At 32.3% G+C, this 19,104-nt stretch overlaps 1 protein-coding gene across 7 annotated transcripts in view; it reads right to left on the reverse strand.

The window, feature by feature from the left end:
* The window catches only part of LOC126842022 (prolyl endopeptidase FAP-like), a 143,656-nt gene that overhangs the window by 3,423 nt on the left and 121,129 nt on the right, over window positions 1-19,104 (reverse strand). For all 7 annotated transcript variants that reach the window (XM_050578878.1, XM_050578879.1, XM_050578880.1 and 4 more), the window contains 15 exons: window positions 11,706-11,800; window positions 10,165-10,239; window positions 5,069-5,121; window positions 4,769-4,989; window positions 3,422-3,579; window positions 3,155-3,261; window positions 2,945-3,068; window positions 2,389-2,618; window positions 2,000-2,161; window positions 1,689-1,834; window positions 1,482-1,609; window positions 1,162-1,259; window positions 873-1,067; window positions 638-795; window positions 66-277 (listed from right to left, as the gene is read on the reverse strand). In XM_050578878.1, the coding sequence (XP_050434835.1) occupies window positions 66-277; window positions 638-795; window positions 873-1,067; window positions 1,162-1,259; window positions 1,482-1,609; window positions 1,689-1,834; window positions 2,000-2,161; window positions 2,389-2,618; window positions 2,945-3,068; window positions 3,155-3,261; window positions 3,422-3,579; window positions 4,769-4,989; window positions 5,069-5,121; window positions 10,165-10,239; window positions 11,706-11,800 (2,162 nt within the window). The remainder of the gene's footprint in view (window positions 1-65; window positions 278-637; window positions 796-872; window positions 1,068-1,161; window positions 1,260-1,481; window positions 1,610-1,688; window positions 1,835-1,999; window positions 2,162-2,388; window positions 2,619-2,944; window positions 3,069-3,154; window positions 3,262-3,421; window positions 3,580-4,768; window positions 4,990-5,068; window positions 5,122-10,164; window positions 10,240-11,705; window positions 11,801-19,104) is intronic.

A 19,104-nucleotide genomic window follows, 5' to 3' on the forward strand; every position in this document is an offset into this window, starting at 1 on the left:
TTTTTTAACACTTGGCGAATATAGTACTGCGGAAAAACCTAGTATCTTAAAGCAATTTTGTTTACCTGATGTCTGAACATTATTCCGCTTTCAGTCAAAGCTTTTATTAGCATCATACTGTGTTGATAGTGGACCGTTTCGTCGGCGCTGCCGTGTATCAGTAACAATAGCTTGTCTTTCAGATATTTGGCTCTTCGGTTCAAGTCGGATTCCTCGTATCCTCGGTAGTTGTCCGTCACGTTCGGAGTGCTCATAAACTTCTCGGTCCAAGCAGAATCTAAATTTTCAACGATAATTTTTAAATCGGCATCAGGCGCTCTTTAGTAATAGAAAAACATGTTTGTGGATAGTCTTGTTAAATTCTTAAGAAATATATATATTGTGACTTACAAGGGGCATTGGTACAAAGGGCAAAATATTGATAAGCAGAAACGCTGATAATAAATGATCAAAATATTTACTCCTTAATACATTTTTATGTCATTATAACATATATTTATAATGACGGTATGTATTAATTATATGGGAAATCTATCATCATAATAGATTTATACGTCTTATTAACACCTGTATCAATCGATACTCTTATATATTTAGCCTGTCTTTGATTGTTATAAACCGTATAGTTTGTCGTTACCGAAATGTGCCCAGTTCGTAACCGGAGACGTGGCTATCGCACATCTGAATATGGCCGGTTGTTTGGCCAACATCATTCCGGTGGCGTATCCACCGTATCCTTTTCCCCAGATCCCAATGCGATCCCTGTCGATAAACTTCAAAGTGTCTCTGAGATATCTAAAACACAGCCATTCGGTCAAACGACGACCACGACGATGGTCAACACAACGTTTGACTTGGATTAAAATACTTACAGTAGAACGGACAACTGATCCTGGATGTCCATGATGCCTAGCTTGTAAAATATGGACTGTCTGGTCCTGTCGCCCTGGCCCGAAGTACCGCGACCGTCTATCGTGGCTATGATGATATTCCGGTTGCTACTTAAGTACGTTGCCCAGTCGACCGACCACTCTTCGGTCACCGATTGTGTCCCGGGCTTCCCCTTCCTATGAATCAAATACGAAACCGGTATTGTTTGAATATAAGACGGGGGGGGGGGATTTTTCTTTTCCAAAAGTGTCTCTTTTAAACGGTACTCACACGTATAAAATGAACGGAAACGCAGTTTCATCATACTCTTTGAAGGCCGGCGGCAACATGAGCTTCGTCTGGGCAATGTAACCGTTTTCGATTTCCACCTGAAAAAATAAAAACACATGCAGTGCAAATGATCAGAGTTGGAGCTGTTGGACAAATGTATTGCAAAGAGTTTTTCATAATTATTCGAACAGAAAAATCATTCAATTTATATAATATATCTATGTAATAGGTACCTATTAGATGATTTAGCGTTTCAGTATAATATATTTTTAAATAAAACAAAAAATGAGCTGTCAAGCTAGCTAAAACCCCGTTAATACCTGCATGATTTGGATGTTTGGCTTAGCCATTGTAGAGTACTTGGCCGCTAACTGTGTGTAGTTGTTCAGTGTCATCACTTTTTGATTTGTATGGACGTTCATCAAAATCACTTTTGGAACTTGAGGACCTGACAAAAAGACCGAAAAATAAACAATACTATTTACATGTAGCTGTTTTTATATATTAAAATGTATTTTCGTCCCTACCTAAACATTCTAAGACGTAATATTTGGAATTTGGAAAGTCCGAGAAGTGCGACCGGATGAATAAACACGAATTTGTTCTGACCGGCCACGAGTCCTGAGGGATTTTTGCCGATTCCAGCCCTCTGAGACTGAGTCGGAAGGAGTCACTGCAAGTAAAATGTATCGATTAAAAAATTATGTAAAATATACACAATTGTTAACACTTATATGAGGAGCTATTTTGGTTTCCGTTACTTTTTGGTGTAGGGAATGATTCAAATTTAAAATGTATGGTATTTAAATGTACAATTTACAACTGGTTTTGGTTGTACCTGATATCGGAAGATGTGGAAATATTGGATTTGGTTTCGTTTTTTGGAGCGCTCACTGGCGGACACGTTAAACACTCCCAGCTAACTGATCTGTTCAAGTTGTCCGACACTTTGTACAGATGGCGTTGGGCAGCTTTTCCTTCGGGTATGGCTTCGAAATATCTACGAGTTAAATTCAAATATTTTTACATTAAACTGTGTTCCGACATTTGAATGGAGTTATACTTCAAAATTGTTTGAGAACAAATCTTATGATACTTAATATTATTCTACAACATAACATTTTCAAAATGATCAATACCGTTTTTCTTAAACATAAAATGCTAGAAAATGTTCTAAAAAAAATAACTAACGTACAGAAAGATTTTAATAATTAAATATCTAAATACATTAGCTGATTCTGTTGATCCCATTGGACGATTCGGACGACACAAAAACGGCCGCTGGTCAGGGGAACCATTACTTGAGTGAATATGTCCACGACGCAGACGTGAGGGAACGTTCCGTGTTGACCGTCCAACACTGGAAGAATAGCCAAATAGCTGGTGCCCTCTTTGTTAAATATCACATCTGTGCTTTCCAACCATCCGGACCCGTCGTTGATTCTTTCCACGTATGACTAAAATAAAACACATTATCAAACTAAATTTTGTTATTAAAAAAAAAAAATGTATTAAAATAATAGAGCATAACTAAAATGAGCGCTACGAAAAATCCCAAAAATAACGTGGCTGTTTCCAAAAAAAAAAAAAAAGTTAAGAAGTCTTTTTCCCCAGTCGAAAACTGAATGCTACACACGAGCCCGGTCAATTCGTTGCCATCGCTGACAAAGCATTAACGGCGAAATATAATAAAACTAACTTAAACGAAAAGTCGCTTGAACAGTTACAACATAGCAATTATTAATCGGTAACTATTATTGCGAACGATTCAAATTGGACTCACGTCGTGACATTCCCAGCTGGGTTCGGAACACACGGATATGACCATTATGGTTTGTTTTCTATTCATCCAAACGACCGCCATCAGCCGGTCACTGGCCCATTTCACGTGCATCAGATACGGTTCACTGAAAATCCGGAAACGCGATAATTGATTAATCATTACACCGCGACATAATAATAACAATGTAATAATCGTTTGTCGCCGCCGAACCTTTCCAAATGCAACGCTTGCGGTTTGCTGATTGTCGTCAAGTCCAACGTGCTGCCGTTTCGCAAGTCCGTCAGCCAAACAGTGACCGCAGGATTAGGCGTGCCGGTCTAAAACAAACGGTTTACAACAAATTAAACAGTCGTGTGGAAATAAAAATGTTGTTAAAGTTCACTATAAAAAATCGAGGTGACCGCTATGGTTACAAAATTGTCAAAAATTGATTTTAATACTACACGCCAAAGTATTGACTATTAGTTCATTTTTTACCTTGGGATAACGCAGCGATTGGTAGTACGGATACTGAGACCTGGTGTTGTACACAGGATATTTGTATTCGCCAACCAGCGTGTCGTTGAACGTCGCAAACGCCAAGTACCGGCCGGTCGGTGAAAACCAAAACGCCTTGTCCGACTTGAAAATCTCCTCTGAAGTAATAAAACAAATTGAATTGTTTTCAACCACAAGTAAACCGTATAACAATAAAAAATTTATCATTATTATTATTACAGTTATTTTTGTTTTATTATCATAATATACGGAGATAAAGTTATTAATTTACCTCCTCGTGGTAAATGATAACATATGGCAAAACGGTTAGTGCGCTTTAACTACTTCAGAACAGTCCATATCCGCCCGTGTTCATAAAATTATAATGTACGACATGTACCGGGAACTTGGCGTGGAGCAAACACAAATAAATCGTTTTCAACTAAAAATGTACCTAACAATGCGGGCAAGACGCATCACGTGTTTTGAGTTATGCCGCCTTAGGGTATAATATTATGATCTCCACTTTCCGGCCCATTATTTATTTATTTACTCTCGAAAGTTTATTATTGCTAACGCACTCTCTCGGGGAGATGTGCCAGTGTGTTTGCAACAAAATGGGCTTCCCGTTATATTATATATAAACGAAACACCATCGAGCAATTAAAGTCGAAAGTTTTTGGCGACTAAGATATTATTTAAACGGCATTTTCGCCAGTCGGTACCTTAGTTAGTTTTTAAAACAACAAAATCATCATAACGATAAAACAATGTTCGATAACACGGCAACGGTGTCTTGTAGCGTATTTGCATTAAACAGTGAGTGGCTTTTTATCATATTAAGATCCGTGTAATTAGTCTCGTTGGCAAGAGTAGGAGCCAAATAATAATTGTAGAAGTAAAAATAATTCTAGTAGAATATTAATGTGTATAACAATTAATACGTACAACTATTCTGAATTATTATTATTTAGATTGGACGGTTCATTGAATCGAAGCATAAAGAAATTAAAAATGTTTTGGTGCATATTATTGGAATGTGCTGTTCTATATTTGTCTACGCGTTAAGTTCTTCCTTGGATTTTCCGCACCTCAAGTTTTCATTTTCTGTCTCTACCGCATCTTTAGTCGTTTTAAAAATTTGTATTTATTATTTTCCCTTTTTCTCTGAGAAGTTACAGATTTCCACGCATTTTTGATTTTCCAATCGTCTTTACTATTGAAGTCACAGGACTAATTTTACACTTGACTAAATCTTTAGTGCACGTGGTTTTTCCAAGTTATACTGCTACTCAACTATATTTTTTCGGATTACTCCAGTCTGCACTTAATACGGACAACACCTACCTTGGTACAACCAATCCGGCACTCCGTTGTAAACTATTGATGATCCGGTCCACGTGATCCTGACGATCTTGCCCGATCGAGCTGCTTGCATTTTATAGTAAACGTCGTTCTTGTGCACAAACACAAGTCCATTGCCCGTCGGTGACCATTGTACCCTTTGCACAAAAATGGCGTCGTTGTCGTCCATTGACTTGGGTACGGTCGTAAGCGACACGCCATTTCTGTAAAATAAAAATGAAATCGCATTAAACAATATGTGCCTAACAACAATAATATTTGTGTTTGGTTTTTTCAACTCACTGTGTAGCTACTTCGAACACGTGATACTTGGCTTCTCGGGTGTTTGTGTGCACCTGGAGTTTAAACAAAACCAAAATATAATACAGATAAACAAAGAAAAAATATAGCATAGTGGGGACGAATAGAATCTATCATTTATCCCGCAATAACTTTTCGGCTATATGCGTTGAAATTAAACGAATTATTACTGTACAATAACTGTGGCCTAATTCTGAAATTGTTCTAACTACCTCTTACCAATCTCTATACACAATGCGGATAAACATCCGCATTATAAATTGACTTATGCAAATTCCAATGATCTGCAACCGGATTATTAAAATGATATTCCATCGACTATGAGCCGATCGTACCGGATTATTTTACACAACGTTGAGGAATCATCAAAAAAAATGCATCAATTTCAAATCTAATACACAACATTATTATTTTGGACGTCATGTGAAAAATCGCATGATAAATATCCGATGGAAATAATAATAGAATTATGGAAATTCAGCATATTATTAAAAATAATTTATTCATGTAAAAAATATAAAAACGCTTCATCATTGTTTAGTTTATATAATGTGAAATCGATTATAGCTAACTATAATAACTTATTAACGTATTCATGTATCAATAAACAAAATAATATAAGGTGGAAAAAATATTAATTGCAAAACAATGTTTCATTTTTTAAATAAATTACCTTACAATAACACTATTATTATTTATTCACTATCTATTTGGTGGTTATTGTTAACCCGTATGAATATGTAATTTTTTTTTATTTTCGTTTTAATTTTTGATGGTAAAGCTTGTTCAGGTCTGATTGTAAAAACTTGTTCAAAAGTAAAAAAATTAAATCAACGTCAGTTTTCCTACTATAACTATTTCTAATCGTTTTTAAACTAAAACATTTATAAATATATATATATTAAACAAAATGTACTTTATTTTCAGATGTATTTAAAATGGAAATTGTTGTTTTGAAAATTCAAATTTATTTCACTATTAATTATAAGTGAACACATTTCATATGTTACTTATATGCAGAAGAAACGTTCATAGTTAGGATAGGTCTGGTCAAATGCAACAATTTATATTTAATTACAACAAAATGTCTTAAAGTTTTCCTTTGTACGATTCGATAGATAACCCCTCCTCTTATAGGCCTTTTTGATACTTTAAGTATTCTGTTAATGAAAGCTGTACAATGCGTTATACAGCATTATTAATTATGTTGATAAACATGGCAGTGTGTATAACTTGAAACGAAAATGTAGTCAACATCACTATATTGCATTTGTACCGTCAATCAAATGCGAATTAAACGCACACAAACAGCGAACGACAGGGAATAGACCTTATTTGTTAAGGTATAAGTTCTGCCGTAAAGGTACACTCAGTATAAAATCTTGGTACGATTAAATCACATATTATACAGCGGGTTCTTGTTCAACAACCGTAATAAAAATGTAAATTTGCTTTTAAAAACCTATTATTCTTCTGCCATCATCATAATCTTTAACCCGAACGCGTTGTTTCTATCTTTGTACGACGATGATATGAAATACGCGTTAGACCAAAATGTTAGAAATTTATTTACAAACGATTTTATTTTCAAACGAGAAGCGTAAGTACGAGGAAATAAAATATATGAAAACTTCCTGTCATAAAAAATACTATTGTAATTTCCAAATTATCATATTATGTCAATTACATTTCCTATTTTATTGTTTTACTTGCATAAAACAAAACTAAAATCCATCAATCTGAATCCACACTTGTCCAATCCGAAGTATCATTGGTTCGAAGCGTTTTCTTGGGAGTGCGATACCGCCCCTTCCTGGCTTATTACTTGACTTATTTTTGCTGGTTGTTTGTCAATAGACACGAATACAGTGCATCCAGCGACTTATATTTAATATTTATTCGAAATTGTGTTTACGACTTCGTAATATCCTCTGTACAAGCCTACACGAATGTGATAGGAAACGATGGAATTAAATGACAGTTGTTAAACACACCGGGTGAGTGACATGTGCAATTTAACAGTACAAGTTTAATTTATATAATATTATACAGTGTACACACGTTCTAGGCGGTTTCGCAGTTGGGTTATAATGAAACACGAACCCGAAAAGCGTCTCTCCATCAAAGGGTAAACTAATTTCCTGGAGCACCACCACAACGCCGTAGTGCTTTCAGTTTTTCTTGTTTTCGCATTTTGTTTGAATAAATGAAAATGTCTTTTGGTTTCGAACCGAATTAGTCGATATAGTACCAGCTAATTCCATTAAAGTGTGTGCGCATTGAAATTATTAAGCTGTTACCTACATAATAATTATATACCTACTGACGCCCTTTTGGCTTTGGTCGTCCGTCGGGTCATTAAATTAATAGTACCATTTTCAAACTACACGCGTTGGATTTTCAACTATTGGAAATTCATCAAATAGCCAACACGATTTTGTCAGAAAAACCGAGACCGTCCCTCGACATGGAAAGTCGACACTTACAATATTAGCGAAGTTTGAACCCATCAAAAGTTCAACTAAACTTTTATAAAAGTATTTATTATATATAATATATATATGGGACATTCTGAGTCAAACCACGCGGTCATCGGCCTGAGCTCTTCAAATTCGTTTGAAATTTTTTTTTTTAACTTTTTTTGGTCTAATATAAGATTTTTTTTTTTTTTAATTTTTATCACTAATTTTTGCCCCAAAAAGAGATGTTATTAAAGTTATTTAAAAAAAAAATAGATTTCGACCAGTTTTAAATTTCTGAAATTTTTTTCATAAAATCAGAGTCTTAAAATCAAATTTTTTCGTCTAATAACGGGAGTGGGCCGAGAATTATTTCTATTTTTTTTTAAACAATGAAAATTTTCCCGGGTGGTCACCCATCCTGGATCAATCAGTAACGGGCACAGCTTAACCTCAGATGCCTCGTGGCACACTGCGTCCACACTATGCCCGTGTATTATTTTTAATGTTATTCGTAAGGAACATTTTTCACTTTTTACTTCCAAAATATGCAAAAAATCAAAATTTACCATAATATGTTTTATTTTTCATTTAAATTTTTTAATAAGAAAACTGAAATTAAACATTTTTTTTTTCAGATTTTGGAAAAAAACAATTTTCTTTATTAAAAAAAAATAGAAATAAATCACTATTGAATAGCACAATAAATGGATTTAAATAAAGTTACCTCATTGTATACTAGCTGGTATTAATTGATTATGTATGTGTAAAATATTCGGAGATCGAGTTTATAGAAGAGTAAAGTAACTTGGAGATGTAAAATCCTTTTTAAATATTTGAAACCACTCTTAAGAAAAATCGCTTGGGAGCTAAATAATTATTTAGCTTTTACGAAGGATAGTTCCGTGAACGTTTAATAAAAGTTTAATGAATCAATATAAATTAAATGTATCCTTAAACATTATTTAGTGGCCTGAGATTGGTCAATTAAATTTTAATGAATCTAAATTTTATTAATTTCTTATCCAACCCTGTAATACAATTTTTATTATACATGTTGAGATTGTTATAAGGATTTTTTACGACAATCATTTTATGCCTTTTTATCAACTTTCTTAACGAATAGTACTTTTTATTTTATGAATATTTTTATTGCTGGCTTCTCAAAGTTAATTTATCCCTACACAAAAGTTCAAGCTCAATAATTTGCTGCTAATAATAATAATAATAATAATAGAAGAAAGTTAATTTCGGGCGCAGATTCGATAGATTGTGTGTTATTTAAGACACGCCGTCAAACCACATCATTCATCACTGCTTTAAATAAATTACAGAGTGTACATTTTTCCATTCTTTCGAAAGGTTATGGTACGTTTTTTTTTATTTTAGAAACATTTTTTTTTCTAGTTCATGTCAAATATATAGGCAAAGAAAACCGAGAACAATTTTGAGTACAGTGCGTTTTGACTTTGACAAAAAACTTTCATTCGGCTTTTGCAAATGAAACATCAATTTGAACTTTATCGTCCATCAACACTATTCACAAAACATGCCACTTCTATTTCTAACATAAATCAGACTTCACACTCATGCCTCGTGGCCAAGAAGTTTCCATTAGACTATACCTATAGTATTATGTTATCAATACGGGTTAAGTGGCATTGGACATTCTTATTTATCTTTTTTTGCCAATATTTTCACTCTTAATTTTTTGAAATCCGTTAGACAAGTATAAGAGTTCGACGGCACAGCTACTATTTTTGGTAAATATACAATCAAAACGGCAAACCTAAAGTATGGCCTATATTATTAGCGCTTCGAAAACTATCCATGGAATAATGATGATGATTCGATTGACTGGGTTATAAAAATGGTTAATATTTTCCTTTTTGGCCGATGGATGATGATCATAACACGTATGTATAAATATGGTGAGAATCTTGTTCGGTCTGGGACGGCAAAAAGTACCTTGTCTTGGAAAGTGAAAAGTAAGACAAAAAATAACGATTCCTCGTTGGTACTTATTGTATGTAATATTTGGACTTTATGTTCATGGGTACACAACAAAACGGTCTACCGTATGCGGTAACGAATGGATCCCAAGTGCGGGTTAAATCGTTCAGAAAACGTTAAGTAGTGGTTGTTGGCCAAAAACTTTTTGTCTTTACAGTTCATTTGGTGTACGTTTACAGACAAGGCAGTGTGTGGGCGCATTCGTGCATTTGGATTTATACCTACTTTCACGGCAGATTTGTAGTACCGCTTTTTGGTGTTCATAAGTGTATGAAGCGATTTTTCGCTGAAATGAATAAGTACATATATATCCACATACATATTTTAAATAAAAGTAAAGACAGTAGAGCAATCTCCCGGTTCAGTCGAATGTACGGTAAAAACGAAATAAAAAAAAAAAAACGCAAATTGCCTTTAGCACATATTTATGTCATATTATGAACGCAACTCGTTCGCTCTATTTATCTGTGCCGTTCATAAATCAAAAACTCCCTGATCTCCAGAACCACTGACGTTTACACGTTCCATGATAATATCGGCCATTTTTGCAATACATAAACGTGTCATTGAAAAAGCAAGCGCCAGCCAGATTTTGAGCGTACTCACTTTTTTAACGTCTGACGCGAGCAGTACAAAATTTTGATCACTTGACACTTGGAAATCAATGGCGTTGACGCGTTTCTGAAATTGAAAATAAATAAAAACAACTTTTATAACTGGAAACAAACGCAATCATAAAATATCTTGTATCAAAGTCCTATGTTGTATATTTTCGACAATAAACTAGACCACATTATATATTAAAATAAAGGCATATATTTATATAGAAGTTTGGCACTGACATAAATATATGGAAGATACATACCTGAAATAAAAATGTTGAAATTAAATGTGTACATGAAAAGAGGTTTGGGCGCTGCGTCGATGGTAGAGAAAATGTGAGAGAATAGATAAAGATGGTTTGGGAATGTTAAAAGAAGAGAGGAAAGTGAAATAGGAAAACACGTTATAAAGAGGGATTTAGATGTGGAGGTTGACAGAGGGAAAAGTGGTCAAAATTAGAGCCTCAAATGTCTATTATAAGGCACATATTCTAGTTGTTATAATAGTTTAATAAGATATTTCATATAATCCTATAAAACAGTCAATTTAATTAAGCTGATTTTCTATTTTATCTTTTATTATTAAACTGTGCCGAGTGAAAGAAAAATAGGGACAATGCAATAAAACGTTTTAACGAGACTGCGTAAAACCATCAGTTTTTATGGCCGTTTAAAAGATAATATAAAAGTGATTATATGGAAGATTTAGCAATTTAATAAAAGAAAGTGACGTTTTTGTAAATAATAAAAAAAATGACAAAATCTGACAGAGTAAAAGCAATAAATAAACACTGGCGCATAGACTTGAAAAAAAGAATAATAATTTATTTTTTGGCCTTTCAATCATAATAAAACAACATAAGAGTCGCATAAATATAGAATGTTTTCTCCTCGATCACGTTAGCAAAATATTTCATACGTTTCAAATGCATTAAGTCAGTCAACACTGTCGCGATCAAGCCAATTCACAATGTTAAACGCATAATAGTGTTGTCCCAAACAAATTGAATAAGTTGTTTTAATTACTCATTTCAAGTTGGTTAATGGATATCGAATTCATATAGTTAAATGCAAATTGCAGCCGATACTCAAGTATTTTTTTACTAAACGGGATGCTTAAAAAAAAAAAAAAAAACACTACCATAGTATTTCATAACAAGCATAACAATTATGTGTTATTTGCCGTGATGAGTAACGGATATTGAATAAATAAAATATGTCATTACTCTTCCGTGCTGACGTTTTTCAATGACGGTATTCTATACAGGCGATTAACAATAACACAATGGGTTCGATACGATATTGATGATAAATTATTATTGTCATCGAGATTAAAGACACGGCTGTTTGAAAGGCCTGGCGCTTTTCTTTATAGGCGCTCTCGATCAACGCGTTTTTTGTTTCCGCTATGACAATGCTGATATTATTATTATTTTAAAAACAATCATTTACTCTATAGCGACACGATTAATAGCGCATACGTGTATTGGCCCGTTAAGCCGCTAGACGGGCCGCAATCGATAATCAAATAGTTATTATACTTACAAACGAAGAACTGGTGAGTAGTACCCTGTGCTTGTTGGTTTCGACGTTGTAAACACTGACGCCACCGTGAGTGTCTCGAATCACGAGCTCGACGTCTGAAAAAATGCAATAGTATTAACACTGAAAACCGGTCCATTTTACTTAGCTTACAACATCTAGTTAAAAATAAGAACAAGAAAAAAAAATAGATCAATTTAGAAGATTTTACCGTTTTCTTCTTAGAAAATGATCCAAGTAGATTATCCGGCGACTACATTTTTTTTTAGAAATATTAATCCATTATATTTATTTTAAAGTTTTAATTTGCATTCAGTGGCAGTGCAAATCATTTTCAATTGATTAGGTATAGCCGGTCAAACTTTTTTCCCAATAGCACAAAAATAATATACAATTTTAAATTCCCAAATTATAAAACTCAACCTCTAACACTGCTCTCATATTTAATCAATATATACAATACATGTCTAGTCCTGTTACTTAAATATAGTTTCATGTAGATTTAAATTATTATCTTACGTTTAAGTATATAATTATTAAATTATTAATCAAGCATTTTATATTAAATTATCAAATTTCACGAAAACCGAAACTAACAAAATGTTTAACGCTGTTAGCTCACTCTAATACCTATAGTGAATTCCATCCTCTGTTTTATGCCTCATTGCATACTCCTTTAAATTTGTTTTAATATCGTGAGAGTATTTTTTTTATTCCGCTTATATACGATTATGTTATTACAGCCACCGCCAAAATGTATTTTGCTTGATGTACATAATATTTTTCTCAAACTGAACAACTTATATTATAATAAGCTTGTCATACCTTGTTTTTGTTTACATCAACCGAAAGTATATGTAAAACAAAAGCTATTATAAGTTAAAAGTAATACTTAGAAATTTATATTGCACATATTTTCTGCCGTTTTTTTTTTTTAATTAAAAATACTTGATTAAAGTAATTACATTTTTACATAGTACTAATAAATTACAAAATAAAATCTTTATAATTATTTGTGAAAAACTAATGTTTGTTTGCCTATGTAATGGTTTGAAAACCATACTACTAAAACAGACAAGATAATTTATAAACATAATTCCGAGTAAAATAATGTAGACAAGATTACTTTTCTCACGAATATCGTTTAATAAGTTAAGCTGAATTACATAATAAAACCCACAAAGTTATTCCGAAATACTATAAAAAGCTAAGAAACATAACATCAACTTTTATGGGTTCATAAATTGGAAGCAAGATACTACACGTTGAACAATTATGTATTTTTTTCTTTTGCTCCACAAACCTTTTAAGTCTCTTAACAGCTTCCACTAAACTTCTCCATCCAGCTCTGTCTAGGGATTCCACCAGCCTAGCTGATTCATCAACAACTCTAATACTTTGTTCTACTCTATTTAACCAACGTTGTCGCAGCCTAGCTGCTCATGGTCGTTGTCCGGAGAAGTTTTTGATCTTCAAATAATGATTCATATCATATGAATAATAAAAAGTTTTTTGTATTTTTTTAATATCACTATAGACATTTTTTAACAAGTAATTTTGAATTTTTTTATTAGAATAACTTAAACATAAAATTGATTTTATGTTTTAAACGCTTAAAAAACAAAAAAATAGTTCCAATATTATTTTCAAATGTCTTTTGGTTGTATAAATAATTATAATTAAATATTATATTATTATGCAGTGTGTAATATTGTGGTATACATTTGTAATCACTCTTATTGGTTTATAATATCAAAATCAATAAATTGTCATTTGGGACGCTTAGATATAGAGGCTACACGATTATTCGCACGACTCTGTTTAGAACATAATATATATAATGTGTAAGATCAAACTGTTAACACACCGGCCGTCGTCATCTTAACTACAATAAAGTTTAGTGACATTTAGTATCAAGTATAAAAAGTAATCTTTTCTTTATTAATTAAAACTAATGTACTTCCATCGATGTTGGACGACATTGAACGACTCTGGTTGACTTTTATCTCAAAAATCAATAGACAGAATAGCGGCGAGTTACACCGAGTCAACTATTATTAAATTCTGACTACAAATTAAATTAACGACAAAGGACGAACGATCATGTAAGTGATGCAGGCGCAAAATAATTGTATTATAACTTACATGATGTTAGTTGACTCAAATTGGTAACCAGAACCACATGTTGAGTATTCAAGGTTTAATATAACAATAAAGGAAGTTTTATCTACAAACCATATTATTCTATGTATTATAAATATCGATGAAACAAAACGGAATTCAATTAACCATTGGCTATTGTACCTGCGGTAATCTCAGATAAAAAGGTAGCTGATAACACTTGTATTATTTTTCCAATTCTTACATACAGCAGAAACAAAATATGTTATTTTAAAAATAGAGTTAAAATGTTACTCGAATGTTTGACACTATGCATGACCAACTATGACATACTGCGCTGACTGGGATTAATTATTCACACAGGTGATGTCAAAACAACTATCTAAACAGTTATTTATATGAAAAATAAAACTGTGACCGGGACAGGTTAGGCGACGCAGGTGCCAGTGTATACGATAAAATATTGTTTTATTATGACGGCGACACGAAGCACAAACTGTCAACGTCCAATAGGGACAAATGGAAATCGAAAAAATTGACAAACTCCAACTTTCTTGTTTATAGCCGGCATGTAAATTCTACGAACGGCGTTCTATGTAGGCAATAAGGCTACATACGTGTGTAGGTAGTTAAATCTATCCACATTACGTTGTTCATACGTCAAGTTTTTTTTTTTATAATTACCATAAACGTTGTTCCAGACAGTAGCGATATTATTGTGTTAGAAGTGTTTTAATTCGGATGTGGCGCTGAGAAAATATTTGTTTTATAAAACTTAATAAGATTTTGCTTCTGTTTGATTTTGTGCTCATACATTATGTGCACTATATCTCGGACATAAATCACAATCTATCACGCAGTATACAGACTTAAAACTGCGTTAAATCTATATCTTCAGGGTCTAAGAAAATGTCTTTTACTTTCTGGACTGGTCTTAGGATTTTAGGACAACGATGTATATTTTAAACATAACTTATCTGTTAATCTAGGTACTAAAAAGTTAAGTGTTTAAGGATAATATTGTTGACAATAACAAAAAAATAACTATTCAAGTTAAAAAGTTTAAATCCATGTTAAACTTTTACATTCAGTCTCTACTCGTATCTCTTACGTTTTATTCATCTCTATATTATAACATTTAATTAAATTTTTTTTTCTTACAGTATGTTATTTTATAACATACTGTTTGAAAAGCATTGCGAGTCAAGATGCTCGAAGGTCTTATGTTGTTTAGGTAGACACAAACGAGAGTGTTAGAATAACGATGTAATATAGAAATTCAAACTTTTCTGGCAATTATATGTTAAACGCGAATATTTGTTGAATCAGGTGCGTTTTGGAGCCGATGAAAAGTGTGTACACAGTGTAACTGATTGAATAATTAATTGCCGGCAAGACACAAAGTGATTTTCCCGGACGGTTTTGGGCAATGCCGATTAGCGTTACCCGCTCCTGTCGAGGAGGTGCGGTAGAAGCCTAAAGTCGTCTACATAGTATATATTTCGGGCAACACAGTATCTCCCTAAGTTTCAGAGAACCACAGCGGATCGGTGGCTTTTGAAACCGGCACGTGTTGCCATAAAAACATGTTATTATAACAGCAGCTTGTCAAAATCACAATCACTCGGCCATACATATACACATGGTAGAATAATAATAATTGTTATCATCATTATTGTTGGAAAACACGGCAATAAGTCGTTGCCCAAAGCGGCAAAGCAAACGCCGCCAACGAGAGAATATTGCACTAGGGCGATTTTGTTAGATCCTCCTGACCCCCCCCCCCCAAACACTTCTACGGCTGACAAAACGTCTCGTTATCAACGGAAAACACTAACCGTAACCAAACAGCGTACAATGCACACAAACTCTCACACACGCTATTTTGATAACATTATATTATACTAGAATAATATAGTATTATCGTTAATATTATTACAATAATGTACTCGGCGTAGTGCGCCAAACTAAAATTAAATTTACAAAAATAATTGCTAATCCTTCGAACCCTATACAGTCTGAAGAAAACTCTTGTCGGATGTTACTCGGGTTTGTGTACTTCAATCCAACGATAATAATTTCAACGTGCGTGATCGACTTACACTATAATAATAATAATACACGCTGAGCAATACGGAGTAACCACGTTTCAAACAGACGGCAAGGAAGTCATATATTATACTTTTACAGTATATAACAACAATAGTAACAATAATAACAACGATAATTATGTTCAAACGCTGGGAACGCCAACCCTCGTGCCAGTCTAGCCTTAATAATGTCCCCCCAAGAAAAAATATCATGTTATTCACTGTTAATACGAATTTCCCGTTGTAGCTATATTATATTATGTGAAACGTAATAAGTCCCGCGACATTTAAAATATTTAAACTAAACTACAGAAACAAATTTAATAGGCTAATTCCTGGCTAAGCTCAATCTGATCTCGAATTAACAATTTCCACTTATTACACAATAATATTAAATTAAAATGTCGGCCAAAGATTTTCGACTAGGAATGTCTATCAAGTCACTTTATTGTGCACTTGTTCGACCGATTCTGGAATATGGTGCAGTTGTTTGGGATCCTCACACTGCTGCTGATTCTATGCAGCTTGAAAGGGTTCAACGAAAGTTTTTACGGTTTGCAAGCCATTTACTACACATTCCATGTGAGTCGCACAACTATAACCCGGAATCTGACGTTCTTGGACTGCCAACCCTAGCTGAGTGTAGGCGTTCCACGGGGATCTCATTCTTAAATGGTCTGTTAAGCAATAAAATAGATTCCTCTGTCCTTATCTCTCTTTTATGTTTTAAGGTTCCTCAATGATCTTCCCGGTTTTCTGCTTAATGAGCTTTATGCTTAATGAGCCCATTAGACGGATGATGGCTTCCACCAATGTGGATCCTTCTTTTTTAAACTCTATTTTTAAATCATAAATTGTAATTTGTAAATGTTTACTATTATTTGTAATTATGTGTTTAATTGTGTATTTTTCTGTAATCAAAGGGCACATGCTCGTATATATTATAATAAATAAATAAAATGTTTTATGAATTTGTATGTCTCGTGAGATAAAAAACAACAATTTTCTATTTAATAAAAATCTTGTTCAATTCAAAAAAAAAAAAATTACTTAAATTTATTATCATAATATGTAAGCTGTTTTATTATTATACATTTCTTATATTGTCACTGATTAATGCGAATTTAAATAAATAAACTGAATAAATTATTATAATAAAAACCATTCAATTTAAAAATAATATAAACGAACCCCATTACAAACTTTAACAAATTTACACCTAAATAATTATACCTTATAAATTATGACGTGCTATAAATATTAATTTTAATAAAAAAAGTAACAATATAAAATGAATGTAATATATAAAATATAGACATTAATAAAAATTGATTTGAATAGTATATTTTACTATCACAATTAATTGAAAATTACAATACTTGTTTAATTATTTTATAGAGGTTTCCAGAAAAACATTTTAGAATTTTGATTGTTGTATTATGGTAGGAGTGTGCGTTCTGTATAATATACACTACTCTATATATACTACATGCCTGACAAATAATTTACAATTCGTAGAATTCGTGATCAGTAGAAAGTATAAATGCAAATGGACTGGTTATATTATTACAAAAGGCGGGAATTCTCAAAAAATCTATATTAAAATAACGCTACGCCCACCGGGATAAGTATAGCGGTGGTTAAAATAAACAATATGTCTTTTCTACAAGCATTAGTAACATTTCTATGCCGTTTAGTTTATTTAAAAATAAATGTATTTTTTTTCAACAAATTATTATTATTTTATAACACGAAATTTAATTTTGTTGATATTTATCATATTTTTCTTCACTTTAAGAATGCTATTATTCTTTTATTACAGCGTCTTAACGCAACATCTATTTAAGCATAACGATTATACAGAATAAAATATGTAATTTATAACGAGTATTAAATTCTTCAGATTGAAATATAACTATTTAGCACAACCACTATAAATAATAATATAATGTATTTTTATTTTTTGCACAATTTTCTTTTTAATAAAAATGTCTAACTCATCTCATAATTATAAGTGAACATAGAAAATAATTCGAATTTTTCACGCATAAATTACTCATTAAATTATTATTAGGGTGACGGGTTTAATATAATAAAAATAAAAATTAAAGTTATATTTTTAAGGACATTTAACAGTTGTGAAAAAGAAATCTTAAAAAGACTGTAATAATTATAACTTAAAAAACCTTAGACTATTAAAAATATACGGAATGGATATGTTAAAAAAATGTATGGTTCCTTAGGTGTCAAAATAGCCTGTAGTGATATAAACTTAATGTAATTGTACACTAGCAAACTTTTAAGAATCGCCAGAAGTAACGTTTTTAAGTATGAAAATTGAATGTATGGAAAGATGTATTATTTTACTTTATGGTATCAGAAATACTATATTATCTATGTTAATATTTTGTGTGGACTCACTTAAAAAAATTACCAGAATCAAATTCAATATTATTTAAATGAGTTAACAAATTGAGTAAACGTGTAAACAAAACTTGTAATTAAATAAACTAAGTTAACAATTCGAGTTAATCAACAGAGTAATTAACGTGTGAATAAATCGAGTAAATACTAAATACATCTAGCCAAGGAGTAAATAAACCAAGTTAATAAATTGAATAAACATGTGTATAAATAAAACAAGTGCGTAAATAAGTCTATTAAATGAGTTGGTAAAAAGTTACTAAAGAGTTACTAAAAAGAAGCCGTGGTTTAATGACGATTGTTGAGATATTACAGAAAAGCGAAGCAACGCCAGTAAAAAAATTAATTACAATTTTAAAACCCAACACCTAAAAATGTAGTAGAATATCAAGAATTCAACAAAATAGCAAGTGAGAAAATAAGAGGGGAAAAGAGAGAGTATGAAAAAATAATAATGAGCATAGAAGAATATTATATGAAGCCACGACTGTTTTTCGAAAAATACAGCTCGTTCAAAGGGGGGTTTAAAGCCAAAGGCTGCATAATAAAATATGTCAATGGCTGCTTGATTACAGAAGATTCAAATATACTTGAACAATTCCGGAGTAATTTCGAGAAAAAAATTCTGATTACACCAATGAAGATAACAGTTCTGAGAAAGATCAAAAGCGTCCCATTTACTAATCTGTGCAACCAGAATTATCAGAATCAGAATATTTTTCGATTTAGGAACAATATCCGGACCCTTGCAACAAATCGAATAATTG

This window comes from Adelges cooleyi, unplaced genomic scaffold, assembly GCF_023614345.1.
Source record: "Adelges cooleyi isolate 19-005CV unplaced genomic scaffold, UGA_ACOO_1.1 ACOO_flye_CR_arks_rails_tigmint_CR_PRNA_41, whole genome shotgun sequence".
Lineage (NCBI taxonomy): Eukaryota > Metazoa > Arthropoda > Insecta > Hemiptera > Adelgidae > Adelges > Adelges cooleyi.